This window comes from Ceratotherium simum, chromosome 1 (genome assembly GCF_057802395.1).
Source record: "Ceratotherium simum simum isolate JZ-2026a chromosome 1, ASM5780239v1, whole genome shotgun sequence".
In the NCBI taxonomy this organism is placed as follows: domain Eukaryota; kingdom Metazoa; phylum Chordata; class Mammalia; order Perissodactyla; family Rhinocerotidae; genus Ceratotherium; species Ceratotherium simum.
In genome coordinates, this window is record NC_141900.1 from 17,923,191 (window position 1) to 17,951,052 (window position 27,862).

The 27,862-nt window shown below is 38.7% G+C and overlaps 1 protein-coding gene across 1 annotated transcript; it reads left to right on the forward strand.

Moving 5' to 3' along the window:
- The first annotated feature begins 934 nt into the window (after window positions 1-934).
- SLC26A3 (solute carrier family 26 member 3) lies at window positions 935-27,596 on the forward strand. The gene is made up of 20 exons (XM_004439282.3): window positions 935-1,150; window positions 1,665-1,804; window positions 3,013-3,123; window positions 3,378-3,553; window positions 4,886-5,050; window positions 6,428-6,580; window positions 7,001-7,083; window positions 10,716-10,863; window positions 10,974-11,087; window positions 11,193-11,270; window positions 14,697-14,792; window positions 15,784-15,890; window positions 17,028-17,097; window positions 17,190-17,282; window positions 18,860-18,955; window positions 19,530-19,763; window positions 21,533-21,587; window positions 24,545-24,687; window positions 24,814-24,879; window positions 26,664-27,596. Exons 1-20 carry the CDS (start codon window positions 1,020-1,022, stop codon window positions 26,685-26,687), a joined length of 2,283 nt encoding a protein of 760 aa, XP_004439339.1. The 5' UTR covers window positions 935-1,019; the 3' UTR covers window positions 26,688-27,596.
- The last annotated feature ends 266 nt before the right edge of the window (window positions 27,597-27,862 follow it).

Sequence of the window (27,862 nt, forward strand, 5' to 3'; positions counted from 1 at the left end):
TAAAGTTCCTCAAAGAATTGTGAGGGCTTAAATAGGTAACGTGCACAATAAGGTTTTGCAAAATTTATCCTTTAAGTATCATAGAAACAGGATTGACATAAGAACAAAAAATGTAAACATCTTGTGCAGAAAATGCAAATAGTTAGAATAATAACTACCATTGAGTCAACTCCTATAGTGTGCTACGCACAATCCTAGATGCTTTGAAAACATTCTCATTTAATCTTCACAATCACCTTGAAACTTGAGTGCTATCATCGCAATTATATGGATGAGGCTCAGAGAGGTTAAGTAAATTACCCGAGATCTTTCCTTAAAAAAAACTCATCACTAGTGAACTAAGTAACCAAGTAGTACTTATTTTGAGCCATAGTTTCCTCAATTATAAATTGTAAAACTCTATTTAACTCCCAGAAACAAGAGGAAAATAACTTAAATGGGCAATATCTTTGAACTTCACAAATTAAAAGCATTTTATAAGGTATCACAAAACTTCTGATGGGTAAAATGGAACAGCCTTGACTGGAGTTAGGGGCAATGAATAGACTTTAAATCTGATCTGTCCCAGTACTTCAATGCCTTAACTTTGGAAACGTTTCTAGAAAAAATTTTAAAGTAAATTCCTTTTCTTGATGAGATCTCACTTTACAAGTAAAAAATGCTCTCACCGATTAGTAAACTGAGTCCATTTCTATTGCTCTTTGGCGATCTTTTAGAAATAAATAAAAGCCCTTGTTTACTTACCCAAAGGAGCTGTGTCCAGCTCATTGAAATAAAAAGTGATATCGCTGTCGCAAAACACAATCTAGGTCCCTTAATCCTGCCTCTTTTGATCTCAAAAGGTGGTAACATTCAGTTCGGAGCTCACTCATCTGTAAATTGCATCACATTATCTCCGAGTTATTTAAGAAGCTAGCTCTGTTTGGTTTCAGGTATTTTAACCTGCTAAAGACAAGAAGAAGGGTTTGCCACATAGTTCCAAAGGTCTTCCACTTACCACAGCTGTCAGAGAAAGCAAAATGATCGAACCCATTGGGAATCAGTATGTCGTGGCCAGGCCAGTATATTCTGCAAATGCTTTTGGGGAAGAACATAAGAAGATAAAAAGACATCATAAGACATTTCTGGATCGTCTCAAACTGTGTTGTAGGTAAGATATTTTTTAAGATACTGCCATTAAGAATAAATGAAGCACTTGCTCCTAAATTTTCAAGCTTTCAAGCTCTCCTTTCTGGCTCTAGCCCATAGTCTTCAGAGTCTCTTTATCTTTGGTTTCCACAAATCCTACTCCCTGCCAGAGCTGGAAAGGTAGTCTCTACAATGAACACTGCCTCAGCTCTCAACACAATCTTTCCATGACAGAGGGCTAATAGATGAGGACAGAGGAAAATTCGCAATTGAAATGCTGTACAATTCAAGTTGAGGATGACAAATAAGCCCTATCACAGCTAAAGAAAAGCAGCATTTTTCTTTTAAAAAAATCCTTTGGTGGTGGCCAGGAGCCAGTTGATATGGGTATGGAGGTGAATGTTGGTGGGAAACTTAGTGAAAGTACTAGTTTATTCTTTTATAGATTATCATCTATACTAATTTGTCACCTACAATTAGGTACTAAATTTAAATTTTATATTAATTAACTGACCTGTGGCTTTCAATGTTTTTAGCTGTTCCACTCAAAAGGCCAAGAAGATTGCCCTTTCTTTGTTCCCCATAGCATCTTGGTTGCCAGCATATCGGATAAAGGAATGGCTACTCAGTGACATTGTCTCTGGAGTCAGCACGGGGCTGGTAGCTGTACTGCAAGGTAACTTTTATTTGTGAGATATAATTCATATATCATAAAATTCGTCCTTTTAATGTGTACAATTCAGAGTTTTTTGGTATGTTCACAAGATTGTGCAACCATCACCACTATCTAATTCCAGAACATTTTCACCACCACCACCACCACAAAAATTTCCTGCCCATCAGCAGTTACTTCCCATTCTCCCTTCCATCCATCCCCCTGGCAACAACTTTCTGAACCTACGGATTTGCTTATTCTGAGCACCTCATATAAATAGAATCACAGAATATGTGGCCTTTTGTGCATGGTTTCTTTCACTTAGCATAATGTTTTCAAAGTTCGTCCATACTGTAGCATGCATGGGTACCTCATTCCTTTTTATGGATGAATAAAATTCTATTGTATGGATATATCACATTTGTTCATCAGTTGATGGACATTTGGGTGGTTTCCACTTTGTGGCTATTATGAATCATGCTATTATGAACACTTGTGTACCAGTTCTTGTGCAAACATATGTTTCAATTATCTTGGGTACATACCTAGGAGTGTAATTGCTGTGTCATATGGTAACGCACTACCAATGCATGAAGGTTCAAATTTCTCCACATCCTTGTGAAGACATGTTCTTGTCTGCCTTTTTTATTTTAGCTATCCTAGTGAGTGTGAAATAGTATCTCATTGTGGTTTTGATTTGTATTTCCCTAGTGACTAAGGATGTTGAGCATCTTTTCGTGTGCTTACTGGCCATTTGCATATCTTTGGAGCACTATCTATTTAAATCTTCTGCACGTTTTAAAATTAGGTTGTCTTTTTATTGTTGAGTTGCAAGGGTTTTTTATGTATTCTGGATACTAGACCCTCATCCAGGATATGATTTGCAAATAATTTCTCCCATTCTGTGGGAGAATTCATTTCACTTTTTCGATGGTATCCTTTGAAGTACACATTTTTTAATTTCGATGGAGCCCAATTTATCTGTTTTTAATTTGGTTGCTTATGCTGCAGGTGTCATTTCTAAGAAACCGTTCCCTAATCCAAGCTCATGAAGATTTACATGTATGTTTTCTTCTAGGAGTTTTGTAGTTTTATGTCTTATATTTACATCTTTGATACATTTGAAGTAATTTTTTTAAGGGGCTATCTTAATTACTTGAAGAACCTAATGAGAATTCCTATGATTCCCCTTGCACGAAATAAAGAGCTTGATTCTTGTGTATTTACAGGTTTAGCATTTGCTCTGCTGGTCAACATCCCCCCACGCTATGGGTTGTATGCAGCCTTTTTCCCAATCATAATCTACTTTTTCTTGGGCACTTCTAGACACATATCTGTGGGTAAGTGAATTATTGGGCTAATTAATGCTCACAGTGCTTTTTCTTTATTAATTCTATTAGCCACACATTGTATCAATTCCAAATTGTGCATAATCCAGGAAAGGAGTCATAGTTTCTTGTAAGAATTAGGACTGGGGCTTGGGAAAGGAGGCCACAGCTACAGATGCCAGTCTTTCTATATGCTACAGTGTGGTTGAAAGACAGTTGTGGTTAGGGAGCCATATATTGACTACAATTCATCTTCTGTTAATTAGGTCCATTTCCAGTTCTGAGTACGATGGTGGGAGCAGTAGTTGTGAGAATAACTTCAACAGCCAATACAGCTGCTCTGACAGCCTCTAATAGCTCAACGAGTAATGATTCATTGTCCACAGATGAACAGAGTGTGATGGTGGCTGCAACGGTCACAATCCTTTCTGGAATCATCCAGGTGAGCACTTTCTCATGTAATCTACCCTCCCCAATCTGCTTGTCCTGACTGGTACACATCTTTCTGTTTCTTCTCCTTCCTGCCAACCCTCCCTACTCTTCCCTTTGGTTTGTATCCCTCCTTCTGTGGCCCATAGGAAATAATTTAAGAAAGGTCACTCACCACAGCCAGAAGTAGAGGGATAGATCCACATTGCAAAGACAAGTGAATGTGGGTCTAGAGAGAAGGAAAAATGGGAACAGGGAGGCATATGTGGTGAGGAGTGAAATGCTTAATTCAGTAAAATACATGGAAATGATATAGTCACTCAACGTAACTATATACAAGTAAAAGTGACACTGGCAGCTTTGGAACGTTTTTCTTTCTAATTCCTCAGGGACTGTAATCTAGTTGGAAGGGATTTGGGCATTGCACTTTGAACTGTCGAACTGTCCGTATCAAACATCTGGGGAAAACCGAGGAGGATTGTCAAGGAGCCTAAAGCCTCACACCTAAGCCACACCTCTGACACCATTGCTGAATAGTGAAAATGTCACACACTCCTCAAGATGTTGTCTAAGTTTATGGTTAGTGATATTATTGGTTAGGACCATTCCTTAAAGAAAGAAAAAGTGAATTTATACAAGGACATTAGTGGTGTGACCTGTTGACAAACGGCACAGTCAGTTCTTTAGAATACGTTTCTCAACCTAGTTCCTTTACATGTCTACTGCTCCAGCTGCAACCCGAGGCGTGAGTGGAAAGGCAGCCCAGGTATCCAGGGGAAGGAGCATGCATCCATTCACTTTATTGCAAAATATCGATGCTTTGGGGGAATTAACCACTTTTGCCCCCAGCTAAAACCAAGCACTGCTGATGTCCAATACGCAGTTATGTATTTCTTACGAAAGCCAAGCAACTTCTTAGAGGGAATGTGAATGCTTCCTCATCCATGCATGCTATAGCACCTGGAAAGTATAACTTAAAACCACGTGGGAAAATTTATGAGAGCTGATGCTAGATGAGATTCTGCTATGAAAGGCTTATGGATGAGTCTTCTAAAGATACAGCACCTTAGAAAAAGGGGTGGGGAGCCTGTAACTTCTTGGGGGTATACTAGACTTACGTGCTATTTGAACACCACGTAATATTTCACCTTGGGGGGGTGGAAGGAGAGGGAGGAATCCTGAACAGGAAGTGTTCCAAGAAGCAGGAACATCTGCTTCTTCAAGACATACACATACAGGCTGAACCTTCACGTTTTGAATCGTTTTAACAGCTGGTCATTTAGGTTGCTGAGGTGTACTCCTATTCTACATAAACTAACAAAGGCCTGTGCCCTTCTCTTTCCAGTTGCTCCTGGGGGTTCTGCGAATTGGATTCGTGGTGATATATCTATCTGAGTCCCTAATCAGTGGCTTCACCACAGCTGCTGCCATTCATGTTGTGGTTTCCCAACTCAAATTTATTCTTCAGCTGACCGTCCCAGCACACACAGATCCATTTTCAATTTTCAAAGTAAGTATTCCTTGTGCTTAAAAAATATTGGAATACGTGAAATTCACTATCATGTTTCTGAGAGAAATATTCACATTAAGAAAAAGTTAGTGGCAGAGAGAGCAACACTGAAAATCAACCACATCTACCATATAGCTAATGTACACTGCAGAAACTAAGTACCACTTTTAGATTCAACTCTTAAGTATTGCTAAAAAGAAAAAAAATCTAAGTACATTATTAGAAGCTTTAATATTTTGTCCCAAGTTTTTAAAATTTTCTCAAAATCCTATTTTGAAAGAAATGTGCTCATTGAGTGATAATGCTTCCCTACTTCTAAGAAGCAGGTCCTGTTCTTTTAGAATTGAAGTTCTTCTGACTCTTTTATGCATCCCTGTTTATAAAGCAAAAGGAAATTGGCCAATATGTAAATAAGACACTAGTTTTTCCCTCCTCCAAAGGATATACTCTAGAACAGACAGTGTTCTTAGCACTTCTGATTTTATTTATTTGAGTCCTCTCTCTTTTTATCTTGGTGAATCCAACTAAAGGTCTATTTTGTTTATCTTTTCAAAGAAAACCAGCTCTTAGTTTTATTGATCTTTTCTATTGTCTTTTTAGTTTCTATTTCATTTATTTCCACTCCGATTTTTGTTATTTCCTTCCTTTTACTAACTTTGGGATTATTAGTGCTTCTATCAAGACATCTTTGGGAGCCTGAGGCAGAACTTGCTCCAAATTGGAATCAACACTCTCTCACTCCTATCCAGAGCTATTCCAGAAGTGAAGTGTTCTAGGAGCAATTTGGGATCTAGTTTGGGCCTGCTTGAGCTGTCTGGATCCCATGGATATGGGATCCAACTGGCTTTGAGGATTAAGATTATGCACAGTGCACGGTTAGCCAGGAAACTAATTTCCAAAAGTGACACAGAGAGTAAACTAAGAAATGTGAAGGATCTTAACCTAAAAAGGCCAAGAATTAAGGGGACACAGGCTAAGAAAAACTATCAGGTATCAGAAGTTATTCCCTGCACAGAGCAATAGTGATGATTGTGAAATAAAAAACGATGGCCAAAGAGACCTAAGAACAGAAGAGACTGGTTGTAAAAACGTGAAAAGTATCCAAGAAAATTTGACACTAGCCAAAGAGATTCCCAGCAAAAATGCCAGAAGCGTCCCTAAACCATCCCTATGCTGAACTTACCCTTCTCATATCTCCATGCTAGTTTCTACAGTTATTCATTCATGGTTAACATGAGCAGAACAGAGAATCATTATCAATCTATGTCAGTCCTTTTGCTTCAACATTTATTTTTATCTATTTGGAAATAATTAAGTGTGGTATCTAAATCATACATTAATATAGCACTTGGGTGTTTTTTGTTTTTATAATTTTAGGTACTAGAATCCGTATTCACACAAATAGGGAAGACTAATATTGCAGACCTTGTGACATCCTTGATTATCCTCGTCGTTGTATCTGTGTTTAAAGAAATAAATCAACGCTACAAAGCCAAACTTCCAGTGCCCATCCCAATTGAATTCATCATGGTAACTGATTAAGACTTCCTTTCATAATTCAGTCATCTCATGTTTTTATGTCAAAAGCCCTTCACCATCTGTAGATCAGGAGGCTTTAGTGGGGCAGATGCCATCTCTGCAGTTCCTGGGTATAATATTTAGTATGGTTTTCTCCTCATTCAGAATTTAATAAATTCCTTTTCTGATTTGGGGTTGATTTTTTCCATGTAAGACAAGGATGGTGCGGAGAGCAAGACCTCTGAGAAGTCAATAGAATTAGAGTTGTGGTTCTCAACTGTGGCACATTAGAAATGCCTCAGGACTTTTGTTGTTGTTTTTTTAATCTACTAGGTCGAGGGGTGGTTTTTGGCACTGGTATTTTTTTTTAAAGCAAGACTCTTAGTTATATCTATCTCACATTTCTAACTTGGGCAATTTGCAACTTTGCAGACTGTGATCGCGGCAGGTGTATCCTATGGCTTTGACTTCAAAAACAGGTTTAATGTGGCTGTGATTGGGGAGATGAAAAGTGGGTAAGTGTGTCTTTTCTGATGGCATCTCCAAGCTCTAATTAGAGAGTAAGTGGTAGTTACGGGAGACCACAAGCTGAAAGGCATTCATCCAGGTCAGAATTCTCCCTGCATCTAGCATCCCTGAGGAAAGCTCGCTACTCTCTTTCTAGGAAGGAGCCACCAAGACATAAGGGTCTGCAGTTCTTAATATCAGAAAGTTTCTCTTTGTGGAAGAACTCACAAACCAGAGGAGCAGGGACTCAAGAGACGCAAGTAAAAGTGAAATCGTGAAAATGGAAAAATAGGCAAATGAAACCTGCTTCTCCTCATAAAAGAGTACCAAATGAAACCAGATTTCCTTGTCCATAAATTACTATAAACAACATGTAGAGTCTTGTTTGTGGTTACTGGAGCCAAGTTCTGACAGTTCAAAAGAGACGCTGAAGGAATACCTGTGGCACACTACCTGAGCAACCCAGACAGGCACACTCTGTCCTTTCTCGTGATCAAATTCAAAACAAGGCCAGAGCAACTCCTACTGCTGTGAAAGGATGGGAGGTCCAGTTCATATGAGGAATTTGAAAATGTATTCCATTGCATTTATTGGATTGAGAAGGGAGATCAGTTTTGTGCTCTCTTTCCTATCTCTGCCCACTGACCATAGTATCGATTTCTTCCAACTTGCTTATCAAGAAAAGGTTGTGTGCCTGTTGAAAAAAAAAAAGACCGACCTCCCTCCCCATGCTCAAGGAGTGTTTGAGAATTCCAGGAATTAGCATTTATATGCATTGTTAACTTAAAAATAGCCAAATTCTTTTGAAATCAAATGTATATATATATTTAAAGCAAAAAAAATATTTTTATTGCTAGATATTCATGTGCTACACTTACTGAATCTCAAACATCACTCTTAGTTGAAAAGGTTTTTAAGTGGGAATTAGGCTAAAGCTGAAAGATTATTTCTAGAGTATCTCTCCACTCTGCAACTTTCAAGCGATTATCTTTTATTTAAACGTCTTGGGAGACATAAACCAGATAGATAGATGATAGATAGATAGATAGATAGATAGATAGAGATGCAAACAAAATTAAAGCAGATCTTGTCAGAAAGGGTTTTGGAGATAAAAGATAAACTTAAGATCACTGAGTCACCATCTTAGAGACTTTACTTAGTAAATATATATATATATTTTTTAATTTTATTTATTTATTTTTCCCCCAAAGCCCCAGTAGATAGTTGTATGTCATAGCTGCACATCTTTCTAGTTGCTGTACGTGGGACACGGCCTCAGCATGGCCGCAGAAGTGGTGCGTCGGTGCGCGCCCGGGATCCGAACCCGGGCCGCCAGTAGCGGAGCACACGCACTTAACCACTAAGCCACGGGGCCAGCCCAGTAAACATATTTTAAATGTCCACGGACCCCGCTCCACAGTGTGTGTGGGCTGGGGGAAGGAGTTAACTGACATTTATTAATCATTACACTCTACAGAGAAACAGTGTAGCCTAGTAGGTAAGCTCATGTGTTCTAGAAGCAGAGTGTCTGGGATTTACTTCTGACTAACTTCTTGAGCTGGGCAAATAACTAAACTCTGTGCCTCGATGTCCTTGGCTGTAAAAATGGGGCTAAGAACAGTAGCTATCACATGGGATTCTGGTAAGGATTGAGTTAATACGTGTAACGTGTTTACGTGCCTGGCCTACAGTTGGCCATTACTACAGCATTACTACTGTTAATAATTTAGCAACTTAATTAGCGACTAGGCACTTTACATGCCTTTTACCCTCCAGTTTTTTCTGGGTGATGATGGAGTGGGCACTTTAAATTTCTGATAATTGCAAATAGAATGTAACTGGAAAATAATGATTATTAATTCTTGTTAATCTGCTGTTAATGAGTATAACACCTTAGAAGTGATTTAGTGAAGTCATACCTGAATGCAAATAACTTGGCTGAAGGAAAGTGATCATTGAAACAGTCAAGGAAACACAAAGGATATATTCAGATTCCAGAGAGATCCTATAAAAATAGCTAACAGGCACTTTGTACTTTGCAATGTGTAACTAGTATTCACATTCATTATTTTATTGGACCCTCCCACAAAAACTAGGAAGAAAAGAGAACAAGTGTTATTATCCTCACTTAACAAGTGAGAAACTGGCTCAGAGAGGGTAAGTAGCAGAGCCAGGAAATGAATCTGAGTTTTTAGACCATAAACGTCCATCGCGTCATCCACGGTGTTTAGAGTCTAGAACAAAAGAATAAATAGCCAGCTTCTGGTTATTTTGGTATAAAATGCAAATTTTAATTGTATCATCAATTTTGGATTTATTTTTTTAAAAAAACGATATTCCAAGCTAACTTTCTGATTCATGGTAGCTGCAGAATATGAGATAATAGTACTTCTTCAAAATTATAGCTGAAAATTTATTAACACAGATATTCACAAAACATGAACAGTAGTTAAGAGTTGAATGGATCCAATTAACCCACTTCAATAAATTTTAAGTCAGAAATAGATGTCTACAGGAGCTGAGCATTTTAGTAAATTGATGTTCAGTTTGAGATACTTGTACCTTTTATAATACAATTAGTAAATATCACTTAACTGCTCTAAGTTCATGAGGTATAAGCACAGAAGGATCCTCTGTGGGTTGAAAGTTTGCCTGACACTGTATCGCTTTAAATGCAAACCCACTCTCCATCAGGGCCACAGGTGACTCTAGCAGTTCTGTGGAGCACAGGGCAGAGTCCAAGGCCCCTCTGTTTGCTAAGGGTTTTCCATGAAAGGTTATTGTTATCAATGGAGGGAAGACTTTCTTGCTTTCCTTGGCTCAGAATTGTGTTTGCTCAAAGAGCCTTCATCCATGGATAAGTATTGGAGGCATTGTGGGTGATGCTTTGCAACCCAATGTAACAATACAAGTGGGATCTAAGACATGTTGCATGAAGCTTATGCGGATATAAGTGTACATTATAATGTGGTTATGCTAGCAAAACCCTATCAGATGTACCACTATCATTGAGCTGTATGGACAATCTTGTATCAAATTCAGGCAGCGTTGCTTTTCAACAATAGGATAACAGATTCCAAAGTACTCAGAAGTAGCAAAATTCTTGCTAATTATACTCCAAAGTGAGGCACAACTCGGCCTAGATTACATTCATTCATTGATTTGCCCAACAATTATTGACCACCTGAAGAGTGTTTGGTCCTAGTCACAGAATAGTGAACCAGTCATAGTCTCTGCTCTGTGTCTGGGAGGAGAGTTGCGGGGGTACTAGGGGGAAGGGAAGTATCAAGAGCTGGGGAAACATGGAGAATCTCACCTAACCCTGATCTTGGTGGTGAGGGGAGACTCTCTGGAAGAAAGGATGAGGATGAGGGAAATGAGTGGTTCAGGCAGAGGGAAGAGCAAATTAGAAGCTTCCAAGGTGAGAGAACAGGTGACATCTTTGAGAAACAAACAAAAAAAAGCTTGGTGTAGCTGGAGCATAAATTCTGGGAAATGGTAGTGATTAAGCAGGAGACCAGGAGAGGGGGTAGATTGGGGCCTTGCTAAGGAATTTGGACTTTTCCTGAGAGCAAATGGATGCCATTGAAGGTTTATGAGCTGGTTGGTGATATTGAGACTTGCTTAATTTCAATTTCAGGTTTCAGCCCCCTATCACACCTGACCCGTGGATTTTCCAAGAAACCATCGGAGACAGCTTTGGCATTGCCATTGTTGGCTTTGCGGTGGCCTTTTCAGTCGCCAGTGTCTATTCCGTCAAACACGATTATCTGATTAGTGGCAATCAGGTAAGTTTACAACCTACGCTGGGTCTAATAGGCAACTTAAAGTCATATTTTGTGTACATAATATCAGTGGTGCCACTTCTAAAAAAGACTGCTCCTTGTTCTCTTGCCAGGAGTTAATAGCCTTGGGATTGGCTAACATATTCAGTGGATCATTCAGAGGATTTGCCTCGAGTACCGCCCTCTCCAGATCGGCGGTTCAGGAGAGTACTGGAGGCAAAACGCAGGTATTTCAGGATCTTTGCTGCAAAGGCCATCCTGGCATTAGTAACCGGGCAAACCGGGCCAGGGGGAAAGTTGACTTTGTGATGAGAATATTTTCATCTTCACAGGTTGCTGGGCTTCTCTCTGCTGTCATTATACTGATTGTGATTGTAGCCATTGGATTTCTGCTGGAGCCACTACAAAAGGTAACACTCCTCTCTCTTTGGATACTCTCTCTCTCTCCTTCAGGTGATGAATCAAGGGCTCTGGTTCTTAAACTCTAGAAGTGCAAACCAAAGTAGGGAAAAATGAGGGAGCTACAAACTCTCAAGTATTCTTCTTAGCCAAGACTCTATGGGCCAAAAATATTTATTTTTCCCCAGCAGCATTTTATGAATGTGAAGAATGCAGATGCCCGAACTACCTTATCTACTACTCTTCTCATGTTCGTAGCCCTGAATATAATTAATGTTTAGACAGAAAGGCACCCTGGCTCTGTAGCTTCAATGCGGATTGACTGAAGGGAAGCTTTTCTAAGAGGTTGAGGTAATCAGGGCCTCTATCTAATTCAGAGCGTGGTGCTACCAGTCACACAGCCTGTGCTTGGGAATACGCCCTGCAGCTCCCAGAGTTGGTTTGACTCCAAGATCAGAGCTATCAGATTGCAGGATGGGAGCAAACAGCCAGACCAGACCCTCACACCTTCACCCTCGTGCTCCTCTGTCCATCTCCCCTGAACTGTAATTTTTGAGGGTTTAGGGTAATGCTTTGTAAACTGCTGCAGCACCCAGATTTAAAAAAATAACAGCGGGTCCTGGAAAACAAGATTTCTACGAAACCAGATGATAGTAAATACATTGTCTTTTGTGATGTTAATGTGATTTTGAGGTAGTTCATGGAGCGCTGGCTCAAGAGTCCTATAGACCTACTTCTAATCCTGGCTCTGCCACTTATTATCTGTTTGCTTTAGGGCAAATTACTCTCTGAACCTCAAGTTCCCCATTTGTAAAATAGGGAGGGAAATAGTGCTCACCTCATGGAGTTGCTGTGAAAATTAAATGAAATGAGGCACGTGATGCACTTAGCCTAGGGCATGGCACATGATACACACTTAATAAATGATAGCTATCATTGTTCATATTATTGTTTTTTATATCATTATTATTATTCTACAAACATTCTATTACACTTCTGACTGAAAAGGACATAGAGATATGACACGGCACGCCAATGTTTATTAATTGATATCTAGGCCTTTTTCCTTGTTGGTTGGTAGCTGGAATGTGAATTTGGGCCCAGGTTTCTGGACTCTCAGTTTGGTCATCCCAAAGTGCCTCACTGGCTGAATGTGTCTTCAAGCAGAGTATTGTTTGCCAAAAATATGCATTCTCCACACACCAACCTACTGATTCCCAAAGAAATGGCACCAAAGAAGTCAAGAAGTCACCACCAAAGAAATAGAAGAATGGATATCTCAATACAAGTAAATGCACACATGACCCCCTACAAAGAGAATTCTGCCCTATTGTGCTTCTTCCCAGATGTATACGTGGACTCTCCCTCACCCACGTCAACTAAAGAAACTAAACAAACAATTGTCGTTTAAAATCCTGTCTCTCTCATGTATAAACCACATCCAGTGACATTGACCCGGATGTTAATCAAAGCCCCGGCTAGAGGATCCCTGTGACAAGTTCTTAGACCATTGTGTATGTAATGTCTGTTTGACCATAAGAGCTGGTTTGCTTTTACCATATGAGGGCAAAATAACCCATAATAATAGCTAATAATGAATGCTTCTTGAGTGCTGACTAAGCATCAGCCAAGTGCTAAGCATTTCATGTGTATTTAATCCTTCACGTCAATTGCAGTATGGATACCTGGTTCCTGGTAAAATTATCCCCCTTTTCCTTTCTATGGCTGCTCAGTGCTCTGTAATCTTTATTTTTTAAAGGGTTCTATTGCGTATGTATTTCAACGTAAATTTTTAAAAATTGTTTTTCCATGGAATACCATCCAGGTGAGAAATAATGCCTAATGAAAAGAAAAATGATAGTTTCTTCTGCAGGTGGCACTTGACATGTTTTTACCAGAGTTCCCCAAAGGACGGGGCTTTTTGTACAGAGTCCTATGGACCCCTTGCCCAGCTACCACAATGGTGACATCTTATACAGCAATAGTCTGTTATCAAAACCAGTACACTGACACTGGTACAGTGCTGTTAACTAGAGTACAGACTTTATGCAGTTTTCACCATTTTTTTAAATTAATTAAATTTTTTTTTTTTTTTTTTTTTTTTGCTAAGGAAGGTTCACCCTGAGCTAACCTCTGCTGCCAGACTTCCTCTTTTTGTATGTGAGCCACTTTCACAGCATGGCCACTGACAGACCAGTTGTCTGGGTCTGCGCCCAGGAACCGAACCCAAGCCACAGAAGCAGAGCACACCGAACTTAACCATTAGGCCCCTGGGGCTGGCCCCAGTTTTCACCATTTTTTAACTGGTGTACATTTCTGTGCAATTTCCTTTTGAAAGTCACTTAAGACCATATTTAGTCTTCTAAACAATGACCTCTATCCTCACAGTGAGTAAAATTAACTGATTAGATATTAAATTATAAATGTTACTTGTGAAAATCAAAAATGCCCAGATCAGTTAAATTATCTTTAACATATGGATATGAAAACTGTGTTTGGTTTTCTTTGTACACTGTGCTTTTATGGTATGAAAGTAGTCAGTATACAAATTCCATAGTCCATTCAGAATGGAACAGCTTGAATTGGGGTGAGGGTTGGGGACATATTCCTACTATTGTGTTAAAATTCAAACAAGGAAGAGAGCATATTTGGCTAGTCAGCATTTTTCACTGTAACTATCATAATTCCTACAAGACAAGTTATCTCATTTTTGGCGTGTGAAGAAACACAAGCCTAAAGTGTTGCTGTGGCAGAGCTGGGTTTACCACTCAGGCCCCTCTTAGTGAATCTGCTCTTCAGGGGTATCAACATCAGATCTTCTTAAAAGAGGCTGTGTTACTGGGTGCTTAGTACTGTCGGGAAATAGTGATTCATTAGCTCATCCACTCATTCACTGAATAGTTAAGCCCATCCTATATACTTTTACCATGGTAGGTTCTAGGATATTGCAGGGAACAAGACAGACATGGTTCATGCTGACCCAGAGAGTCTGCCTCAAATCTTTGTTATCCTCTCTGTGATCTTCAGCTTCTGATTTCAGGACCCCAAGCTCCCAGCCTTTTTTTTTTTTACAAAGAGCAACCCCCCTCTTCCCACTTCCAATAAATAAATACACATTAGACTATCTCTAATTGGGAAGAATTTATTTCAGTCATAGGTCTTAAAATCTGCCTTTCTCTGTCCCAAGGTACAGGATAGTAAGTATTATCAGATCATCTATGACATGTCACTGTGACTGTGGTGGGGACAAAGTCATGCATGGGGACAGGTCAGAGTCCCGGATCTGGTCTTACATAGCGTTGCACACAGGAAAAGGGTGTATCCTTTGATATGCTTTGAGGCCCCTTAAAAGACTCACTTATCTAAACCATCACCTTTGCTTCTATATGGTTTACTTGATTATCTTCAAGTACATCTGCTGTTTATGTCTTTTACAGTCTGTCCTGGCAGCCTTAGCACTTGGAAACTTAAAGGGAATGCTGATGCAGTTTGCTGAAATAGGAAGACTGTGGCGAAAGGATAAGTACGATTGTGTAAGTAGATGCAATGGTATTTGAAAGAGAGATAAAGCAGGATGGCATTTTAATGCCGATGTAAAAAAAAATGCATATTTATATTGTAAACTAAATGAAATTTTGTTTTTATATATCAGTTCAAATAACCTTAGTTTGTTTTATTTGCTGTTTTTAAACTGCATACTCTAATGATCATTCTCTGGGATTTTAACTTAAAAAGATGAGCTACTTGCAAGCAGGAAATCCTCCATGAAACACTAGTAGGGAACTTGCTGAGATCTGTTCAAAAAATTCTTGCAGTCATCCAGAATGCCACAGAAACTCTCTGAATTTTAGAGTATGCGTTGCTTCTGTTCTTTATTACATCGTATATTAGTTTCCAGAGACTCAGTGAGGAACTTAAATTCTGAACACTCCTTTCAGAAATACTCTAGCAAGGCTCAACATGCCTTGCGATGAGAAGCAAAGTCCATAATTGTATCAGGGTCAAAGTCTGTGGCATAAAAATACTTGTTAACACAGCCTATGGTACTTAACAAGCATGAAGTAGTAAGCTACACTTTGTTTATTTTTGTTCCTGATAGAACATTGTTGGGGATTTTAACACCCTATTGGCATGCTAAAATTCTTGTCAAGATAGTAGCCATTAATTAAATCAACAGACCAAAAGTAAGAGGTTAGTATAGGTTCTACCAATTAATTTGTTGATTTTAACAAACAGCAGCTGGTTCTGGAATTTTAGCTGTGACAAATAATCATTTCCTTAACTGGTTCAGGGATGGGATTAGAAATGGGTACACCCTTTATGGGTTTTTTTGTATTTGCTTGTGTTTCTGCGTCTCAGAACCTGAGGCAACAGAAATGACTCCTCAAGGCAGGTCCCTTCTCCTGTACACATCCAACCTCTGCTGTTGGCCCTAGAAGTTCATGCTTTCTCATAGCTCTGGAACTAAGATGTTGTGCTTCAATCAGAGTGTATTGTAGTGTATGTGTTGCCTTCTTTTTACAGCTAATTTGGGTCATGACCTTCATCTTCGCCATTGTCCTGGGACTCGGGTTAGGCCTGGCAGCCAGCGTAGCGTTCCAGCTCCTGACCATTGTGTTCAGAACCCAATTGTGAGTGCTTCTCATGCTCTGCATCTTTGCAGACTTTCACCTGCCCATGTTGGAAGAGAAAAACTACTTTTAAGGGAGAGTAGTTGGTTGGTAGGCATGCAAATCTGTTAAGATTGGCCAGTCTGTTCTTCCTCAGGTTGCTCACCCCGAGACCAGAAGGGCAAGAGAATGGCCCGACCCAAGAGCACGAGCCCAGGTCCCACCAGCTCTTGGTCTGCTTCCTGCTTTGACACCATTTCAAAGAAATCATAAAAATCTGAGTCTGTTTGCCCAGCTGTAAACTGGAAGTGATTCTACTCTGAGCAGGTTTAATGTCTTTGCCTTAGACTCGTTAAACACGGGGATGTGTTATGGAGAAGGTCATGCGATTCTCCATGTCTGCTGGAGTTGTTCCTCTTTATAGGCTGTTAGATTGTACTCCCACCTGAAAAACGTGGAGCTGGATTAGAGAATTTCTCAAAAGGCCCCTCTCATCCTAAAATTCCACAGAAGCTACTTAGAATTCTTGATTCTTAAGTCATACAGTCCGAACATCTTTTTGATTCTTAAATCTCTGCCGTATAATGTCATCCACATGTGACCACTCACCCTGTGTTAGATTACATGATGTGACAGAGAAATAAGGCTTCATGAGAGCTAAAGAGTTCTAGAACAGAAGTCGTTATCATAGTTAAAGTTAATCCTTGACTGACCAGATACATTTATATTGAAATGTTCCCACCCTCTTTTATTCATTTATACTTTCATTAATTTCTTGGAGACCCATCAAACATAGAGACAAACTGAGTGGCCATAAGTAAATCATTATACTTCTCCATGTCCTCATCTATACAACTGGGTAATCATATCTGCCTTATTTCGCCAAATAACTGTGATAATCAGAATCAAAACAGCAAAGGCGTATGGAAGCGCTTTGTAAACTGGAATGTGGTAGATGGGAGGCACTGTTCTAGGAGCTGTGGGAGGATGAGCAAAACAAAGTGTTTGCTCTCCAGGGTCTCTGAGGGCGTGATGATTCCTCAATCTTATAAATTTTGAAAAGTGAGCCTGCTTTGGTATACTAGGAAAAAGTCAATATCAGCCTTACAGGCCTAACAAATATGAATGAATGATTCACCTGTGTTGATTTCTCTCCAGTCCAAAATGTAGCACACTGGCTAATGTTGGAAGGAGCAACATCTATAAGAATAGAAAAGATTATTCTGACGTAAGGAAGATTCATTTTTTGACTTTGACTTGTCAAATTATATTAATGTGAATCTAATGGGCACCATCTAATATTACTTCTCTGCCTTACAGATGTATGAACCGGAAGGAGTAAAAATTTTCAGATGTCCATCTCCTATCTACTTTGCAAACACCTTTTTCTTTAGACAGAAACTTATCGATGCTGTAAGGTTTGGGGTTATTAATTTTTTTGGTAATTCCACTGATATCAAGGGATGAAATGTTTGCTCTGTAACAAGGATGTGAAGAGGGGTATTGATTTCGCATATGTTGAGGCTGTATTTTCTGAGTGTTTTTGTGTCCCATGTCCCAGAGCAGGTGAAACTACTTTGTAAGGGGTCCGTTAATATATTGGGAACTAAGACTCCTGGGATGAGGTCCAATATGAAGTCAGCTTTTATCAAATTCTTCTGTAGAGTAAAAAGATTTACTGCAAGATTTTGGGCTGCTGATTTTTAATAGATAGTATCCTACAGATTTTCATTGGGCATCACCTTCAGAAACAACAGGAGAATGAGGTTTTTTTTGGTGAGGAAGATTGGCCCTGAGCTAACATCTATTGCCAATCTTCCTCGTTTTGCTTGAGGAAGATGGTCCCTGAGCTAACATCAGTGCAAATCTTCCTCTACTTTGTATATGGGACGCAGCCACAGCATGGCTTGATGAGCAGTGTGTAGGTCCACGCCCAGGATCCAAACCCGTGAACCCCAGGCCGCCAAAGTGGAGCACGTGAACTTAACCATAACAAGAGAGTATTTAATATTTAACTGCATCATTAAAGAGACTCAGGATAGCAAATGAATATTCATAATATAAATGATAATGAATAAATATAACATAAATGAATATTTAACACTAAATAATAACTGAGTATCCCTGGTAGACTGGAGAGAAGAGGACAAAGAAGCAATCTTTAAGGTTAAGAAACAAAATCTCAGGACTTACTCATGAACATGCCTTTTGGTCTACTCTGTACCTTGCAGAGAGCTTCTGCCTTAAGCCCAACTATTATTATTAATTTGGTATGCATCAAATATTTTTCTACCCAATTATTATTTTTTTTTTTACAAAAATGGGATCAGATTGTATATATGGCTTTATATACTGTCCTTTTCCCTTAATCTAGTATCTTTCCATCTAACTACATTTTTTTGTCAAAGATTTTTAATTACCTAATTTGATCCTCCTTACTTATTACTCTGGAGCTAAATATTGCCACAATAAGAATACATTTGTTTTGAAAGGGGGAAAATGAAGGTTACCCTCAGATCTAATACTAGAATTATAAAATAAAATCATATAATAATAGATATTATAAAATATAATCATATAAAGTTTAATAGAAAAATAATTATATAGAAGCAGAATACTAATTCAATGCCACCATATTCAACAACTAGAAAATAAATAAATCCCCTAAGAGTCATGTAGGCCAAAACACAAATAGATTCAAATAGAGTTTAGACTCATTCATGGATGATTTATGGGTAAGTCCTGGATGGTACGAAGGTTTTTGAATGTTGATAACTGCACACAGCTGAGCAGACCATAGGTCTGACACAGTGTTGTCAGCGATGTTGTTTGAACCACCTTTAAATTTTATTACAAATATCTTTATTATTTATTTATTTATTACAAATATATTTATTATATTATCAACCCATCCTACTTAAAGTGATTAGAATTATGCTATGGAAATAGCAGCATATTCAGTACTTCTAATATAGCGACGGGTTTTTCAGGTTGGCTTTAATCCACTACGAATTCTACGCAAGCGCAACAAAGCTTTAAAGAAAATCCAAAAAATGCACAAGAAAGGCCTGATACAAGTGACACCAGTAAGTTGCTTTTTCTGTGAGGGAAAAAATATTTTTTTATATTTAACAAAAGGTGGACTATAATTTCACCTGTGCATTGATTCCCAGAACCAAAAAAGTTTTAACCCAGTGTTGACTGGATATATGTCTGACAATTTGTCGGTCAAACTTATAGCATTTTGGCTAAATCTTCTAGGCCTCCTTAATTTTCCTAAGGACCTCTTTAGTCCCCGGAGACTCAGATCATTCTCTTTGGAATGAAACCAGTAAGTTTCTTGACCACGTTTCTGTGTATTATAGCTAAAAGCTTTGTAAAATGTAGTTCAAGGTGTTGATTCCATTCCTTTAAACGAAATGCCAGATAAATAAGGTATTTCATGTGTCAATTCATGTCATATTTTTAAATGGCATCTTTGAGGGTCTCCTTAAAATTTTTATTCTCCTGGGAAAGTTTTTATTCTCCAAAGAAAAGAGTTTAAAATCCCATTGCTTGACCCAACTTTGACTCTGTGCTTCAGAAACTCACTGGTTATCCTTGACATACAATGTTTTTCTTGGTCAGAGTTATCATGCATATTATTATCCTCTCTTGCAGAAAGGATTTATATGTACCGTTGATGACTTTAAAGATTCTGATGAAGAGCTAGACAACCGTGCAATAGAAGAACTGGATCAGCCAATCAGTACCACAGACCTTCCCTTCCAGATAGACTGGAATGCTGATCTTCCTCTCAACATTGAGGTCCCTAAAATCAGCCTGCATAGCGTTATTCTTGACTTTTCGGCAGTGTCATTTCTTGATGTTTCTTCAATGAGGGTTCTCAAAAAGGTAATTACTTAATGGAAACAACCAATCAGTGACTAAAGGTAAAAAACTGTAATTGTGGAAGGATGCTCCTTTAGATAACACACACCTGGGTAAAAGTAAATTATAATCTTAGAATATTCTATGGAGAGAGTGAGAGTGTGGGTGGCACGTGTTTAGTGAACTCTTTAAAAGTTCATTTCCCATGAGACTGCATATAATTTTGAAGGCAACCAAACCTACATTTCTAATGTATGCTGACCCTGTTGGTAGAAAACCATGCTCACCTTCCGATCAAATTCCAGTTCTGTGGTACCTTCAAATCTTTATGGGCATTGTATCTAAATTGTCCTAAAATAGAGAAGATTTGGAAAGGTCTTGGGAAAAAGTGGAAGAGTGGGTCCTTTTGTTTTTATCTTCATCTATTATAACCTGATGAAATTGCACTTGGCTATTTAACAGTCTGTTTCAAAAAAAAAAAGTAGATATACGAAAGAAGAAATGTCACATATGATTTAAAAACAGGACTGAAACAATCGGCTTGCAGTCTGTTTTCTTTCCAAAGTTTTTTTTTATTTTTTCTAAAATAAATTAGTTTCTAAGAGAATTGCAGAAACAGATGTAAAGAAAATTTAAGAAATTCCACATCTTCCCCTCTTTTGCTTGGTTTTTCACAGAAATCTGCTTACAAAGCACTGAGCTATGATAAGATCCATTAAGCATGGGTGAACTAGATACAAAATTGGAAAATAGGATCAATTTCATTTCCTTCAAACTTATCTTTTTTTTTTTAAAGATTTTATTTATTTTTCCCCCCAAAGCCCCAGTAGATAGTTGTATGTCATAGTTGCACATCCTTCTAGTTGCTGTATGTGGGATGCGGCCTCAGCATGGCCGGAGAAGCAGTGCATCGGTGTGCGCCCAGGATCCGAACCTGGGCCGCCAGCAGCGGAGCGCGCACTCAACCGCTAAGCCACAGGGCCGGCCCTCCTTCAAACTTATCTTTAAAAAATCTTAACCTCACGTAACTCTCAAGACTGCTTGCTTTTTCTTTTCTTTGTTTTTGTGTTTGTTTGTTAGTTGGTTATAGTTTTGGAGAAAAAAATATACACACACATAAAATTTATTTGTTGATCCTAGCAGTATAGCACAAAGCACAGGGACTCTGCCTTATGTTTCTTTAAAGCCCTAATTCTTAGTTCAGTGCCTAGTAGAGGTTCTAAAAGTATTTATTGATGATAATAATGATATTAATGATCATCTAAATTGATCCACAGTGCAAGCTGCTTTTCTTACCTTATATGACCTTACTCATATCACTACTGGTATTTGTTCCTAGCCTAGAGACCAAGAAAATGGCTAAAGATTTGTTGGTGCTACGTACATCCAGTCACTGTAGACAAGAAAGATGAACAACTTATAGGTCATGGGGTTCTTTTATTTTTATGTAGCTAGAAAGCTCTAGTCAAGATCATCCCATAGAAGAAACTTTTAAAAATAAATCAGAGTTCATCTTGTGAGTTGAGGCAGAACATTTGCCCATTATCCTTCCCTCAAGAGTGATCGTTTTTAACTTATAACTGAAGAGGAGAGTTCTATCCTTTGGATTTATTTCTTTCTGTCACAGAGCCTTGCTTTTAACTTTAGCGTCTCTTTACACTATTATCTCTTTTCAAAATGCAAAACGTTCTGAAGGCAATATATCACTCATAAGGCATAACTTATGATAGTTTTCTTTACATTTCTGACAAATGAAACTGTTCTCTAAGGAAGATCTACTTTCTTTTTAACAGATTTTTCAAGAATTTGTCAGGATCAAGGTAGACGTGTATATTGTTGGAACTGATGGTAAGTTGTTTTATTTTCCTGTTCTAAATATTTCAGGCTCTTTGCCAACTCTCAATCTACACAGGTTTTCCAAAGAACAGGTATTTTTTTTGATCACCAAGAAGAAAATCTAATTTATAGCCAAGCCGATAGAAATTCCTATGGAAATAGCGTCTTTATATTTTAGTTGTGTCTATTTATAATTAAATTAACTTTATAATTTGAAACCAAGTTTAATAGGCAGCAAAAGAGTGGATATATAACCATTTTTTTACTCTAATCTTCTTGAAAAAGTAGGCTTGTTTTCTCTCTTTCTCATCTCCCTGTATTCTTCAGCCCATAACAACCTGGTTTCTGCTTCACCTCGCTGAGGAGGCTGCCTTTGCCAAGATCATTAGTGATGTCCAGATTGTCAAGACCAACTGCCTCCATCCCAGCCTCATTCTTATGGAGTTCACTTTAGCATTTGGCCCTTTCTTTAGCATTTCTCTCTGAAACTCTCTTTCTCCTTGACTTCTGCAAGACTATTCTTCCGATTCGCCTCCCACTACGCTAACAGCTCCTTAGTGTCTGACATTGGCTCCTCACCCACTCCTTGACGGTCAATCTTCCCCAGGCGTCACCCCTATAGTTTTAATTCCATGGACTCTTTCTAGTCAATCTCCTACATGCTGATGGCTTCAAGTATATCTACATGTTAATGAATCCCCAAACTACACCTCCGGTCCAGACCTTTCCTCTGAGCTGCAGACCCATGTATCCAACTGTCTGAATGTCCCCCAGGCACCTCAGATACACATGTTCAAAACTAAATATATTACCCTCCCTCCCAAAACTACTACCCCTCCTTTCCTCTCAATCGCTACATCACCACTCACCCAGTTACCCAAAGTAGAATCTCCAGAGCCATCTTTAATTTCTCCTTCTCCCCTTTCCTCCACATTCAGTGAGTCGCCTGTAGATATTTCCTCTGGAATCAGTCTCTTCCTTTCCACTTCCAAAGCTTTAATCTAGACCCTTATCATTTCTCATCTAGGCTGCTGGGAAGAACTTTCTAACTAGTTTCCTTGTCCATCCCTAGAATGCTCTCCCATCCCATTTTCTGACTAGAAAATTCCTTCAAGAATTTATTCTTCAATAACTGTGAGAACTTCCTTCCTTCCCCAGACAGAGCACTGTGGTCTTCAGCCTGTTTGCATCTGTAGAATACACCCAGATGACGTTATTCTATAGTTCTGTGCTTGTGTTCCCCTAGGGGCAGGTATTGGTCTTGTTTACCTTCTTATTCCCTGTCTGTTACCTAATTCCCAGGACATGACAGACATTCGGTAAAGACTTATTGGGTTCTGGGATACAGCCATGAATAAGACAAGCCCCTGCCCTCGTGAAGCTTATAGTCTAGTGGGAAAGCCAGATAATAAGCAAATAAAAACACATTTCAGGTAATGATAAGTGCTGTGAAGAAAAAAGGACAGTTAAGAGACAGAACAACAGGGATGGCACTATTTTAGACAGGCAATCAAGGATGTCAAATAATGTGACATTTCAGCAGAGACTAGAATGAAGTGAGGGAGTCAACCTGGTCAGTATCTCAGGGGAAAGCATTTTAGAGAGAGGGATGACAAGTGCATAGGTCCTGAGGGAGGCATGAAATTGGCATCTTTAATTTTCCCTCTCTACTGACTCCTATCCCTAAAATCTACAGATATATTCCAGTTTCAAGGCTTCCTTATAATTAAATATTCTCTTGATCTCAGTAACCCTTTAATTTAATAAACAATTTTACTCCTTCTCCATCATCCCAGATCTTTTTGAAAGTGTCTCTTCCTGCTGCCTCTGCTGCCTGGCATTCCTCTCAGTCCTTAACTAAGATCATCACCTTCCTTCCCATGGCACACCACCCATCTCCATCCTGGGTTCTGGTGACCTCTCTCTCTCTCTCAGTCACTGCTAGGTCTTGTCAATGTTAAAGGCTTGCCTGTGAACAGACTTTCCTACCTCCGTGGCTTCTCTTCTTCCATCTTTCTCCAAATCCTAGGCATTCTTTTAAATGGTCAAGTTTTCCCAGATACCCACCAAGAGGAAACAATCTTTACCCTACTTTCTCTGAATTTTCATAGCACATGATCTGTGCCTCTCTTATTCATTCCACAAAAATGTGAGGACCTACTATGTGCTGGGCATTATTTTAAGAATAAAGAAAACATTAAAGAAAAAAATCAGATTGCTTCCTGCCTTTGTTATTCTACAATACTTTTCCTTTCGTTACCACAGGTATATATAAATGTTCTATCTTCCTTCAGGACAAGACTCGGGTCTAATTTATCCTTTGATCCATTATATTACCCAGCTAGGGCTTTCCACATAGTAGATATGAGGTAATATTTGGTTGAGTATTCTGTGCAAACAAGTACTGGTTAGCACCTACAAGAACGGGATTCCTCAAAGATGACCAGAGGTAATATGGGGTGCTAAGGAAGGTGTTTTCTGATGGAACCCAGCAGCTTTGCGAAAATGGACTATAGTAAGTAACTGGTACATAATAGGTCTGGCAATCCAGAACCACAGCATATCACTGGTCCATGAGCATATGTTCTGTTTTGGAGGAATCCTAATTTTTAATAATAAGCCACACTTGATGCTCCAATCACTAACTAGGGAGATTAACTCACGAGGATCCTGCCTAAAGGAAAGTGGTTGATTTTCTTCTAGGAACTACTAAAAGTTTTTCTCATTTAAACCTTTTCTTTCTTCCTTTTCACATGAGGGCATTAAATGTATATTTTTATTGGAAAGGTATCCTTTAGTTATAGAAGACACTGCACTAATGGTAAACGGGTACCATGCCTCTGCAACCCCCAAACACTTAACCAGATGTCAATGAAACGCACATTTGCAAATAGAGATTCAAATCCCCAGCTTCCTGTGGCCAAACAACTCCTTCTTCCTAACTGCTATTCTGTCTTTTCTCTCTTCAGATGACTTCATTGAGAAGCTTGCTCGGTGTGAATTTTTTGATGATGAAGTCACGGACTCAATGTTTTTCTTAACCATCCATGATGCTGTTTTGCATATTTTGATGAAGAAGGATTACAGTACTTCAAAGTTTAACTCCAGTCAGGTACCAACTCTTTGGTGACTTTCATATTTGTCTAACCAACCATCTGTGCTTCTTAAATTTCTCTTCATTTTTCAACATTAAAAGAAAAATTGTTCCTAATCCATAATTCCATTCTGGTTTTCTCAGGAAAAAGAAATAAAATCTGATTTTACCATAAATACAAATGGAGGATTACGTAATCGGGAATGTCAGGTAAGAGATTTTAACAGGTTTATCTTGATCTAGACACGACAACAAAATCTTCAAAGTATGAGGCCTCTTCCAGCACACTGCAGAAAGGCCAGGACTTGTTTGAGCCTCAGTGCGTCACCCCTAGAAAAATGAAGCAATGCCAATCTCATGAGGACTTTAGGGGAAAACAAACTCAGACCAGTACAAAAAAGGATGAAAAATAGTGATACTGTATCTCTAGTAAGGCAATATTGAGAAGAGAAGGAGAGAACTTTTTATGGTTTCAAAATACTTACAACCAAGATCTTATTCTGGTCTTGTAATAATCCATGAGGCAGGGAAAGTATTACTGTTTCCATTTACAGTTGAATTAGTAATGGAACTGAGAAGCTAAAACACACCTCCTGACTCCCATGTGCATGAGAAGTCCCTAGCACAGTGCCTAGCCCAGCAATGAAAGTGAAGTTCATTTCTTTCTTTACTAGAAAGAGTTGCCAAATTATCATTTAAATGGATAGTTCCATTTCATTCTAGAACATTCATTTCTAGACTATTCAGTCCTTTAAGGGAATGTCTCTAGTTTGGGAAAAGCAGAACCACAAATCAAAATGAGTACCTGCTGTAGGCCACATGCATTACATTCATCATCTCAGTCCTTACAACAATATGCAAAGAAGAAATCCTCGTTTCTCAAGTGAGGAGATTAGGAAGGGCTCAGAGAGCTTAACAAGCTTTGCTTAAGGTCACACACCAAAGTGACAGCAAAAGGATGTGAACCAAGATCTGTCTGATGCCAAGACCTGTGCTCTGTTCCCTATACTATACCAGCTCTATCCTTTGGTGAAAGATCAATGGAATTGAGGGTCTTGAGAAAGAACCTAATGATTGTCTTCAAGTATGGGAGGTATCTGGTGGTATTTCTCTAATCTGAAGAAAGGTCTAAAAAGAATAGCAAAAAGGAATTTAGATTAGAAATGAAGAAGAAATGCATAGCTTAAGATAACCCTGGACCATTATTAAGAGTTGTATCCAAATAGGAAAAGGTTAGATGAAAAAGCCATTCCAGAAAGTTGGAAAGATCTGAAGTGAGAGGAGAACCTAGAAGAACACCATGATTCTGTTTGCCAGGGCTGGATTCCCGAGAAACCAAATCTAGCACCTTGCCTGAGTCCCCTATAAGGAGAGCCTTACCAGAAATCCTCTGCCCAGTAGTTGAATTCAGAATTGTCACCAAGTTTGAGAGGATAAAGTAGAGGAACAAAATTTAAACCTGATGTCTGATCACAGCTTTAGAACCAACTGTCTAACAGAACATAGTCAGCACCATCCTGTACCCATTTCCCCATACTAAAAAGAAAAGAAAACATTTAACATCAGCTCCTTGCATTTCTTAGAGGAAGATAAATCAGCAGCTATGGATAGGCCACCAGTGGTGATTGATGTAAAAGCTGAATGTGCCTGGCCAGCACACATAGCCCTTTGGAGCTTATGTGGCCCCTGAAACAAACATAAGGAAACATATTGCTACAACACATTGTATTGTTATTTTGATTAAGTTAAATTAGGCCTTTGAAAGATACACTTATATTACAATATGGTATCACATGGGTCCATGTTAACCAAGTAGCAATAGAAGGTATTTGACCATTAAAATTCAAGACAAAAAATGTGTTGATGACTGGTAAATTCTACCTCCTAATTTTAATCAGATTGATCACATTTACTCTTTTTAAATACAAGATATGACTATTGAAAGAGATAGAACTTAACAAGTCTTAAAACAAGAACTTTCCGTCTTCTTCCAGGTACCACTTGAAACAAGATTCTAATCAAAATATAATTCAGAGGGATCCTCATCTGATTGTCACATAAAGAACAACTTAAAGAACAACCAGAAAGTTATTGATAAATTCATACATTGTATGAAGGATATTTTTGTTTGACAGAATTACGTTTCAAACTTTGGAACAAGATTGTTCTAGATTGGGATATTTTTCACATATTTAATATAAAATTGTGTAAATACTCTTAATTTTGTACCTTGTAGATTTATCAAAGGAAGAAAATTATTTTGTTTATATGTATTTTTATAGCACAGACAGATTTCCATCCAAGTCACTACCTTTGTGCATATGTTTTGCAGTGTATTTACACCACTGCTTTGAATCTCATAATTTATGCTGTTCATACTAATATATCTCCATGTTTAAAAATTCAGTTGTACAGTAGATATGTCTTGTTTTATTAAATTTCTTGTCAGCTTTCTGAAACATGCTTGCTGTGGGTCCCCTTTATAGCATTCTGACTAGAAACCTCCTACATGAGAATCTTCTAAACCTCCTGCAATGACACTTCTTTGCCCAGATTTTATGATTATCACTATAGCTTTTTAAAGTGTTGGGGCCCAGGACAGGCTGTCTCAAGAAGTTCCACAGTGGCATATTGACTATTTTGAGTTAAAGTTACTTAAAAAGCAAAAAGAGCTTTCTGACCCTCTTGTCTCTGTTCCCCCTGAAAGCAGGAAATAAATCTCCCATGTGAAAGGTGCTCTCTCTGCATCCTTATCACTAGAGCGAGGGGATTCAGGGCCAAGAAGCCTGCATAAACAACCCTTGCTAATTATGTACCCCAAACCTAAGTTTCTTTGTCCTGTCAATTCTTCACAAATTTATTGTTCACTCTTCGAGCATTATCTTTATGTTCTCCCACATGCACATAATTAAATTGGATTTTTCTGCTGTTAATCTGGTCTTGTGTCAATTTTACTATTAGTCCAGCCTCAAGAACACAAGAAGGGAAGAAGGGGGATTTTCCCTGCCCCGACAGTTTTGGCGTGCCAGCCAGGAGACCCACCGGCTAGAAAACTGCTTTCTCCCTGGGCTGCTACAGCTCAGAGATCCTGGGACATCTGACACATAACCGGCAAGAAGGTAAGCCTTCTTACCACGTCAGCCTCCCAGGTCTCTGTCTGCGCGCTCTGATGGGAATGAAAATGGTGAGAATC

Coding starts and splice junctions, on each gene's coding strand:
- SLC26A3 (XM_004439282.3), top strand. CDS start 1,020: ATGATCGAACCCATTGGGAATCAGTATGTCGTGGCCAGGCCAGTATAT. Junction 6,581..7,000: donor TCCCAATTGAATTCATCATG/GTAACTGATTAA, acceptor GCAACTTTGCAG/ACTGTGATCGCGGCAGGTGT. Junction 11,088..11,192: donor GTACTGGAGGCAAAACGCAG/GTATTTCAGGAT, acceptor TCATCTTCACAG/GTTGCTGGGCTTCTCTCTGC.